The sequence below is a fragment of the Diceros bicornis genome, chromosome 10, assembly GCF_020826845.1.
Source record: "Diceros bicornis minor isolate mBicDic1 chromosome 10, mDicBic1.mat.cur, whole genome shotgun sequence".
NCBI lineage: Eukaryota > Metazoa > Chordata > Mammalia > Perissodactyla > Rhinocerotidae > Diceros > Diceros bicornis.
In genome coordinates this window covers 70446517-70456846 of record NC_080749.1, presented here as the reverse complement: position 1 = coordinate 70456846, position 10330 = coordinate 70446517, and the positions used below count along the sequence as shown (strand labels likewise).

At 38.9% G+C, this 10330-nt stretch overlaps 1 protein-coding gene across 1 annotated transcript; it reads right to left on the bottom strand.

The window, feature by feature from the left end:
• Positions 1–274: 274 nt before the first annotated feature.
• NABP1 (nucleic acid binding protein 1) lies at positions 275–10096 on the bottom strand. Its single transcript, XM_058549459.1, has 6 exons — positions 9550–10096; positions 9124–9262; positions 6395–6466; positions 4648–4723; positions 4133–4199; positions 275–2800 (listed from the first exon to the last, which is right to left on the bottom strand). The coding sequence occupies exons 1-6, from the start codon at positions 9638–9640 to the stop codon at positions 2631–2633; spliced, it is 615 nt and encodes a 204-aa protein (XP_058405442.1). The 5' UTR covers positions 9641–10096; the 3' UTR covers positions 275–2630.
• Between the last annotated feature and the right edge of the window lie 234 nt (positions 10097–10330).

Sequence of the window (10330 nt, the reverse complement as noted above, 5' to 3'; positions counted from 1 at the left end):
ATTACTACAACTACAGGAAGAAAGCAAAAAAGCTGGCACAGCTCTAACAGAAGAGCCGCCTTCTGAACGCCCATGGGAAAGCACACCACAGCCTTCACTGTGACACGCCGTCCCCTTTCCATACTGTGGCAAGTCCCCAAGAAATCGCCCAGATGGGGGGCCCACTGGCTCATGAGACTTCAATCCACTTCAGGACTGTTTTGTAGAAATGAAATGGAACCCAATCTTAGTAGTGTGTATTTCTACACTAAACGGTTTTTGTTTTCAGGAGGTGTTTAAACTTATTTAAAAGTTGACAGCTGAAAGCACCAGGAAAGAGGAAGGTAGGAAACTTGCTTCCTCTTAACTTCTTGATGAGTACTGTTCCAGCAGACTGGGAAGGCAAACATTCATTACGGACTGTGACTCACTTTGGTTTTGGAGGTTTCCCTTAAGAAAAAAGAAATTTGTTAATAAATGATAAAGAACACAGAATAACAAGGTTCTATTACTCAGGCAAGTGTCCATTACAAAAGGAAAAGCTTAGGTCTTTCCCTACGTATCTCAAGATGTTAAAGGTAACAATACTTTCACACCTGACCCTGCATTTTCTTCTGTTACTGAGGTATGATTAGACAACAAACATCTGACTGCTTGTTATGTGCCAGAAATCACTTCCATGGAAAATCTTCAGTAACTCCACAAAGGGGTACCATTCCTTACTTGTTTTCAGTTGTGGAATCTAAGGCTTTCAGAGGTTTCAATGCAATAACTTGCCCAGCATCACAGGCGAGATAACCAGGCCAGGATTGGAAGCTCAGCAATCCATACCTGATATTTTAATTTTCTTAAACTCCAAAATTCTTTCTTTTGAAATCACCTTTAAGGCTATATCCTCCCACAAATAACTTGGAGTGTTACTGCTCCAACCTCTACTTAGAATTAAAATAAAAAATTATACACTAATTTGTAGCATTTTTTTTGCTCCAAACATTTGTCAATTTTTGAACGTCTTAAGAAACTACTAGTCACAAGGTCAAAGTAACTATAATCATCAGTATATGAATAAAGAAAACATTTCTTTCTAGAATTTATAAACTCCATTACCAAAGTACTATAAATCATAGATAAGCTCCTTGAAATTATTCATTATCTCGTCTGACCCTTAACGCTCTCCACACTGTGCCTAATACACAGCATGTACTGAAATATTTGTTAGATACACTGAATTAAAGCAAACAAATAATCTGGCACAAATTTTTATATTCGAATTCTATGGAGTTTTCAGAAAACAAAGTCTACTTAAATTATTTTGCCAGTGGGGGATTTAAGGTGGGGAAAAAAGACAAAGCAACAAATATAGCTAAGTAGTCGCCAGGCTGAAGGCATCATGACAACTACAGGCAAATGTCCCGGCTCTCCACTGTAAATCACTGAAAGCAAAAATTAGGTAGGTCTGTTAACATGAATGCAATTTTATTCAAGAGAGAATATTGAAGAAGAGTTGAATTCTAACAAAGGAAAACTTGACCAGTTATCCACCCTACACTAAAAAGTGGAACTGGGGACCATTTACAACACATAAATAAATTCTACTTTTACATTTCTGAATAAAGCTGTATTCACTTGAGAGAGCCATTTGTTAACTTTTGCTGATAAGGCTTTGTGAATTGTGTTCAGAAACTTTGACAATATACGTACACACACACGCACCTCAAACAAAGTTTAAGTGCCTAGGATTTTCACTCCAGGCTGAGTTTCTGCAAGTACCTAGGACCACATAACTTAAGATTGCATATTTCTACATGAATTCAATTTGAATTGCCTTCACTCTAACGTTTATCTACCAAAATTTTTTTAAATAATTAGATCAATGTTTATTATGACTTTAAAACTCCCTCAAGTTATACTTTAATATTCAACACGGTAGCTTCAAAAAATAAATATTCAAGGCCTCAGTTTTAAATTTTCCTTCTGTGTAATGCACAAAGTGATAAATATTAATAGGACTACCCTAAAATAAATATAGCTTTCTTTTAAAAATTACTCATTATAATACAGATCACTTTCTTTCCCATAATTCTGATAAAGAATATGTTTTCTGGTAATAAAACAACAGTTTAGGATGAGTCAGTCCTTGGAAAATCTTAATGGCAGTCACTCAATGAAGAAGTCAATCATTCCTGGAGTCACACTCAAAAATTGCTGTTAGCATTGACTGAGTTTTTGTTTTTTTTGGTGGTTATTGCTTTAGTTGGCAATATCTGAATTTAAGACAAAAGAACATCTCCCACTAAGCCTTATTTTAAATATTACAAAATTTATACAGAAGATAGACTCATAGAGGCTATAATGCTGATGTCTTAAGTAACTCACCCACGAAATGGGTGCAGCTATTTTAGAGGATACCCAAAGATCTTTTTGCTCTAAAAATAAATGCCCCTACTTCTCAGGGTGTTCCCATTCCTCAATAGGAGACTTGAGCAGCTTAACAGTTCTGCTATAAACAAAAACACTCTTATTAACAAACCAAAAATGTAAAAGGAAACCGATAAAGGACATAGTTTTCACAGTTAACAATAAATAAAAGTGCAATAAGTGTTCAAGTAGGGCATGTAGTTTAAAAACTACATGTGAGTATTTGGCATAGGTCATCTTTTAAAGGCTCTCCGAGGGTCCCTGCCATTACTTATTGTGGTCATGACTGTTTGATTATTAGCTGTTCCTGGTAGCTGTGGATTTACAGGTCCCCGGCTGTTGCTTCTACCAGCATAAGAAAACTGGCATCCCCTTGATTCTGGGCCAGTGTGAACCCCGTTTCCTAAAAAAGAATATCAAAATTTATCATCATGTTCAGATACTGATTTATAGAAATATACCTATTTGAAGTTCTAACAGAAATTCTTAATGTTTACAAGTAATAGTAGGAAAAACAAACAGCTTTATTTTCAAACTGGAAAAAACTCAATGTGGGTTCTAGGTTTTTCCAAACGTATGATTACTGTAAATATATTAACTTGATGCTATATTAATAGAGAGAGGAAAAAAGAGCAGTTTGGGCAACAGAACGAGAAATCAGTAGAGGAGGAAAAAAAGCATAGATAACGCCCTGCCTACATTATCATGGAAAAAGAGAAAGGGCAGAATGTTGTACGAGTATTGGCATTTTGTTCAAATATGGTTAATAATGTCTCAAAAGAGACAATGTAATTCTAACTCTTAAAAAAGACAGCAGGGCTGGCCCCGTGGCTTAGCAGTTGAGTGCGCGGCTCCACTGCTGGTGGCCCGGGTTCGGATCCCGGGCGCGCACCAACGCACCGCTTCTCCAGCCATGCTGGGGCCGCGTCCCACATACAGCAACTAGAAGGATGTGCAACTATGACATACAACTATCTACTGAGGCTTTGGGGGAAAAATAAACAGATTAAAAAAATTAGAGTTCCAGTGGCCTGTGCTATAAAAAAAAAAACAACAACAAAAGATAGCAAAGTTTCCCACAATGTGATGATCACCAGCTGTACCAAAACATGTAGCAATCAGGCCAAATAAAACTTCAGCCACCTAATAAACTCCAATCACGAAAGACTTTCTTCAGTCTTTTTTATTTCCTCAGTCTTATTTATTTTTAAATAAAGACTTCAAAAGATCTTTAACATGGCCGCAAGAACCATTCACATGACACTTGGGTATTGGAGGAGTAAAGGCTAATCTATTAAAGAGGCAGCTATCAGCATGTGAAATATTAAGGTGAGCTATTCGTCTCAAGATAAAAGGCTTTCGGTGTACAGAAAATAACCAGTAATTCTGCATCCATTATAAGTAATGAATAGATTACAGAAATGTGATAAAAATCAGTAGAAAAATAACATGATGCACCACTAAAACTTAAATTTCTTATTATTAGCCAATGTTCACCACTGTATTCCCAGTAACTGGCCCAAATGTTTAAATACAGAATGTGCTCAATAAATTGGCTTAAAAGGGTACCTGCTTTCTAGAAAAATCAGTTATTTGGGAATTCCCCGTTTACTAGTAGTTCCCTTTTAGTACTAATTTATGCCTAAAGACAATTTTTTCCTCTAAATCTTTCCTAAGACATATTCTCTTAATACTTACACCTGATCACAAACATGAAGAAAAAAAAAAATCTTACCCACTGGTCCAAATGTACCTGTACCCATATTACTATTCATGGAATTATTCTTCTGTTCACTCTGTGCCTAAAAAAAATTTTTTTAATTTAACCAAATGAAGATTCAAAAAAACCACACATTTATATTATTATAATAAACACTGTTGTACTCATTCTTTTTTTAATTTTGAAGTTTTTTTTTCAACAAATTTTTTAAAGATTTACTCAGCTCCATTCAATGTTAAAATATTCAACAATGTTTTCCAAACCTTTCATAGCTTCTATTACAGCTTACTGTATTTCCTGATACCACTCCCCATTCCTCAAAGGCTCAATGGCACATATATTTAGATACTACAGATACACATATAGACTCACAAAACTATAGAATAAAAATGACTTTAAAAAGATTTTTTTTTTAAATTGTCTTCATTATACTCTGGGTATAACAGGGTCAGAAACCTAGCCATAGAACTACGATACACAGTCACCATTAGCCTAATCATAGAAACAGACTATACATTTGGATTAATTACCCCTTTGTTCTGCTGTCCTCGATAATCTGGGTTGGGTTCACTGAAATTTGGCACTTCTGAATAAACCATACAAAATCTAAAAGAAAATAAAGGACAAGTTAAATGACTTCTGAAATAATCAACCTTCTTTACAGAACATGCAGAACTTATAGGAATGAAGAATTTCGGTGTCAAATGAATTAACCAAAAAGCAACATGCTAACTCACTCTTCGTTTACAACAAAAACTTCCTAAACGTTCCATAAAAACATCACATATTTGATTGCCTACAATGTATAAACATTCCATTTTGTATTTTAATTCTTCTGCACTGCAAGAAATAAACCATGTCAAAGATCAAGGACACAGAAACACATCTTTGTCCTGTTTTTCCACATAGGCTGATGCCACTGGACCATGTTTAGGATTCCAGAGGGTTCTCCCAGCAGTGGTGATGGATTTGCACTGATCCATTCACACACTCTCCTCCAGTCCCTCTTTTGACCAATCACTGTGAATCTGCAAAGATAATCATTCAAGGTTAAGAGTGGATTCTGCAGGCCTGAGAAGACAACTGGCTATCAAGACAACAGTTTATTCAAATGCTTCTTGTTAAGTTCACTATCGAGTATACTAACATTACACACAAGCATTTTCTTAACTCCTCACCCCACAAATAAGAAACTAAAACAAGTTTAGGTAAATACCAGACAAACCGTGACAAAGTTTAAGTCACCAAGAACTGAGTGATCTCCAGTGGTTCTTCATATAACTGACCTCCATTATTATAAATACCTCTAGGTACATGAAGGTCAGGACAGGATCCGAGATGTTTTGGTAATATTGACTCTAAGACCTTTCATAACACGTTGCTCTAATACTACTCTAAACACAAATATACGTGAATCTGAATTTTCCTCCTAGTGAAGGCAGTGTTACCAGTTTCTGATCTTTAAAAACTAGCGAGATTGCTTATTTTTCCCCAAAGTATCTTATCTCTGCAGTGTACAAGAGTCTTCTCTTGTTCAGTGTGCCATTTGTGGCTTCTCTCTTTAAATAACCTCCAATTTGATGGGTGTTAAGTAGATGTCTCGGCATTAACCAAAGAGAATGGACTAACGATTTGGCTCACTGCCTATACCATACTTTGTGAGTACATCCCAAATGTCTAGGCCAGCATGGAGGCTGAATTACCTTCACACCCCTAGAGAGGATGGTTCCTCCAAGTCAGGGTGCAGACTATCAGGGTAGTAGCATATGGAAGCTCACATTGCAGCTGCCTGTACGGTACCTAGACTGCGGATAAATACAGGACTTCAATTTTCACTGCTCAAGTCCTTTTACCACGAGTACATATTCACCCATAAACAGAGAAAAAGAAAATTTAAACTTATGGCCTGAAACCCATACTTAGCTTCTAAATTTGGCAATTCACTAGAAGACAGAACCTACTTCAAATGGCACCTGTGACACCTGAAAGATGCGTGTTTTGAAGGCAACAGAAATGCTCCCCCTGGGGCTTGTCTCAAGCATATTCTTAATGCCCTTTGCCAGGAAAAACTGACATTCTCAACTACAGGAAACAGTACTGATAGCTGTTAAACTAGTACATACATGCTAAGCTATTTTTACATTTAAGCTGCTGAAGGCATTCACTTCACCAGTCAAAAAAAGCCAAGGAAGGGGTTTATAGTTTATACCTACCAGTTACTCTATAGCTATTATATTGTAATTTACTCAATTATATGAAATGCATTTTAATACTTACTCCCCAATTTTTTGAAGTTCACCACCCCTTCCAGTATACAGTGTCAGACATCCTTTCCACATGGATGCATACCTAGAAAGAAAACAAACATCACTTCTGTAGAAATATGTACATTTCCTACTACTTATATCAGGTAAATCTTTCCACCAAATTTTTTGTATTGCAGCAAGGTGGAGATCAGACCCTCTGTCTACCAGAACAAATCAAATACAATGAATCTAATTTTGACTAACTTGTTAATTAGTAAGGAATAATACAAAGAAAAATCTACTGACAAATTTTGACATAATTATCTAAACTATAACTAACCTAGAAAACAGTCTTTTTGCAAAGCAAGCATTGTTATACTCCAAAGATCACATCTTTAGTCAATTAACAATTGCAAATTTCAATTGCAGATTCAAGCAGAAATTATTTTTCAATCACAGGATATATGAAATCAACAACCTAGTGTTTACTTTTACACTCATTTACTCAGTCTAGTCAGATATTGATATAAGTGTTTCCTTTGCCTCCATAAAAGACAGGGTTCTCAAGCTACTGAAAATGTGTTAAAATTTAATCAACGTGCTAAAAAAAACTAAGGTCACAAATCTATCACCTATCTGCCTTTCCAAATTCCCAATTTTTAGCACCAACTTGAACAATTGTTTATCCTAAAGAATTTTGAATGCAGAAAGCATCATTAGATAAGATAATCCTATACACAAATCTAAGAAAAATGTAAATTAATCAATATTATAAAATCAGTCCAAGGTTTGGTTCTCATTGGTTCATTATACAATTACTATGGTAACATAGAATGATAAATTATAACTAAATACTGCTTGATAGTTCTTTTAATACAGGTTATAAAAATTTGCTAGTTCCATATCCTATGTTTCTCTTCCTTTACTAAGGGTTATTTATGAAAGACTCCATTCACCACTCTGTTATGTTATACAAAAAGTGACTTAGGAGACAGTACACTAATCTTTCACCTTACTAAAGTAAGAATTAATGCCTATTTTGAGAAAAAATTTGAACTGTTACTACAATTAAAAAATTTAACTTTCACTTGTTTCAGGAATGAAATAAATGAGATCAGTATTTGCAGTGTTTTCTGATAAACATACCAATACTCAAATTACCATTATTTAGATGTATGCCTTTCTTCAAAAGCGACTTTTCTTAGATTCAACCAGAATTTAAGGGCCTTACAATGGGCCAGACTCCAAGCCGGATGTGTTATTTTAGTAAGGTATAATTATTCCCATTTTCCAGAAGATGTTGAAGAAGTATAATAACTTCAAGATCACACTTAAGTTAGGAAATAGTAGTTTCTTTAGTTTTGAATTTTCCTTTAAATTGTACTTCTTGGTAATCGTACTCCTTAAAATCCTACAGATACTATAGAGCAAATAAATTTAGTTTTTCCACAATTTTTTTGACAGACATATCTATGTATTTTCTGTGACTACAAAATATAAAATATTTGAAAGGAGATGATGTTTACAGTGTATAAGATACCTTCAATCACTGGATGAGAGAGAGTTTGGCAATCAAAAAAACTTTAATTATGCTAATCCTCACCACGCCCTCTCAGGTAGGAACTCTTTTGTGGAAGTTAAAGAAGTGGAAATTTAAGACACAATTAGTGTCATAATGAGTCAGTGTACGAGAATGAAATGTCTAAGTCCTGACTCGCACTTCCTCCTTGGATGAAACTCGGCCTCACATCCTGAAGATGTTGTAAGTCTGTGAGATGATATCTAAGGGCTCTAAACTCCTCCATTCAGGGTGATCCAACACTACTTCTCTGAGATTCTATTTACTATGCCAACATCAATCTCCACCTACTTTTCCTTTATGACCAATAAATTATTACAATTCTATTGATCACAAAAGCTCCCAAAATCTATTTTCAAGACCCTTTTCTGGCCTTTTATCTTCCTAAGATAAAAATTTGGTAAATTTTTAAGGGCAGTCTAATTACTAACCCAAAAAAAGGTTGTGCTAAATTATTTTTTAAAGCCAATCTGCCAACTGACTCTCTTGGATGGAGGTATCATAGACGTCTTTCTGCCAAACATATTCTGCATATCATTCTGGTTTTTGTACAACAATGACCTTCGAGCAGTAGGCACAAGAAATCATTTTTGAGAATGTGCATTCCAGATATTGTAAACTTCTCTTAACTTTTACCTCCAAGTACAAATCTGACCTGCAACAAAAACTGCTAACTTCTCCAACTACAATCTTAATTTATGTCCACACCGTCTAAATAAAATAAGTAAAATAAGTACAGGTAAAATATTGGCAAGATTTCAAAAGCCATTAAAAAGGGGAGAAGCTTGGAAAAGAAGTGATAACTGTATTAAGTAACTTACGACAAAGATAAAGTATTGAATATGTTAATCTTATCAATCTACTAAAAAGACTCAATAATCCCAGAACAGACTTTAAAAAAATACTTAACTGGTACACTGTGTGTATGGGGGGGTGTGGGGGGCAGTTGGGGTTACATTTCAGGCTGAAACCGATTGCTTTAAAAGCGAAGGTGTTACTTCCCAACCCTGTCCGCCACCCAAAGTGAACATCGAAGGGGCTCAAAATTCCTGGGAGTTGCACACAGAAAAAACACAGAACTTCAGAGCTTGCCAAGGTCGGGGCATCTGCCAACTCCGATTCCGCAGACTGCTACCGAGGCAGCACTCTCCCTCCGCCCCCCACCTTTTAGGCACACCTACCCTCTGGTCAACCGAATAATATCCCCCGGCTGTATGAGACCTCCGATTTCATCCCACACGGAAATAGTGATGCTGCCCGTTTTATCTGCTACTTTGCATGATCTCACTTCATGGCCGTCTTTGGTTTTGGTCACGCGTCCTGTGAGGAATTAAAAATCAAAAGCGGGGAGGGGTGTATCAGATAACCAGGACTTCCAGACCGGTTCTCTAACTCCTCCTTCGGGATCACTGCATCCGAGAGGCGGGAGGAGGCCGGGCCCGGCTTCTCGCCGCAGGTAGGATCCGAGCCCCAGCGGGGGCACCGGGGCCACGTGGAGGGGGGAGGGGAGGGCGGGGGAGGGGCGCCCCCGGCTCGCGGCGGCGGCGCCCCTCCCTCCGGCCCCGGGACGCACAGGGGCGGCGGGGCGGGCTGCGGACCCCACTTACCTATCTCCAGGACAATAAAGACGACATTTAAGTTTTTCAGTCCGGGCTTAATATCTTTTATAAAAAGAAGTGGGTCGTTGACCCCATTCATATCGAGGCAGGTGCGGCTGCGGAGACGCGGGTGGGCAGGGAGCGGGACCAAGCTTCCCACCCTCCCGGGCCAGGGGCGAGGGCGGACGGGCGACCTTGGGCGGGGGTGGCAGAAGGGGCAGAAAGCAGTTAGTCAGGGACCGAGGAAACCAGCCCAGACGGCACTGAGTCTAAAAAATGGAGGAAAAAAAAAAAAAGCGCTCACAAGTGTGAAAGAAAAAAGACGAACCACTCCGCACACCAACCCCGCTCCCCACGGGGCGACAGGAAAGCAAGCGTGCGAGCTGCCCCCTTCTTTGGATGAAGGAAGGAAAAAAAGGCAGTAAGGGGACGCCTCTTCCCTGAGTCCCGCTCACACGCACGGGCGCGCGCCCAGTGTGACCCGGGCTCCGGGAATGGACGGGCCGTGACACCACACTGGGAGCAGAAAACAAGCAGCTGCACCCTCAGCACCCGAAACACCGACTGCGGAACGCGCCCGCGCGCCGGCAGGACCCCCGGCCCGCCCCGCCCCTTATGACGTCATGCGGCGTCGGCACGCTCGCCGCCCCGCCTGCCAGGCGCGGGGGAGGGGAAGCGTAGGGGCGCGAACGGGCGGGCGACGCGCGCGCAGCCTCCCTCGCTCCTCCCCAGGGCTGTCAACGCAGGCCCCGCCCCCTCAGTCTGCCAATCGGCTCTCGGCCCCGCCCCA

Coding starts and splice junctions, on each gene's coding strand:
- NABP1 (XM_058549459.1), bottom strand. CDS start 9,640: ATGAATGGGGTCAACGACCCACTTCTTTTTATAAAAGATATTAAGCCC. Junction 6,467..9,123: donor ATTATTCGGTTGACCAGAGG/GTAGGTGTGCCT, acceptor TTTTCTTTCTAG/GTATGCATCCATGTGGAAAG. Junction 4,200..4,647: donor GAGGACAGCAGAACAAAGGG/GTAATTAATCCA, acceptor AATTTTTTTTAG/GCACAGAGTGAACAGAAGAA.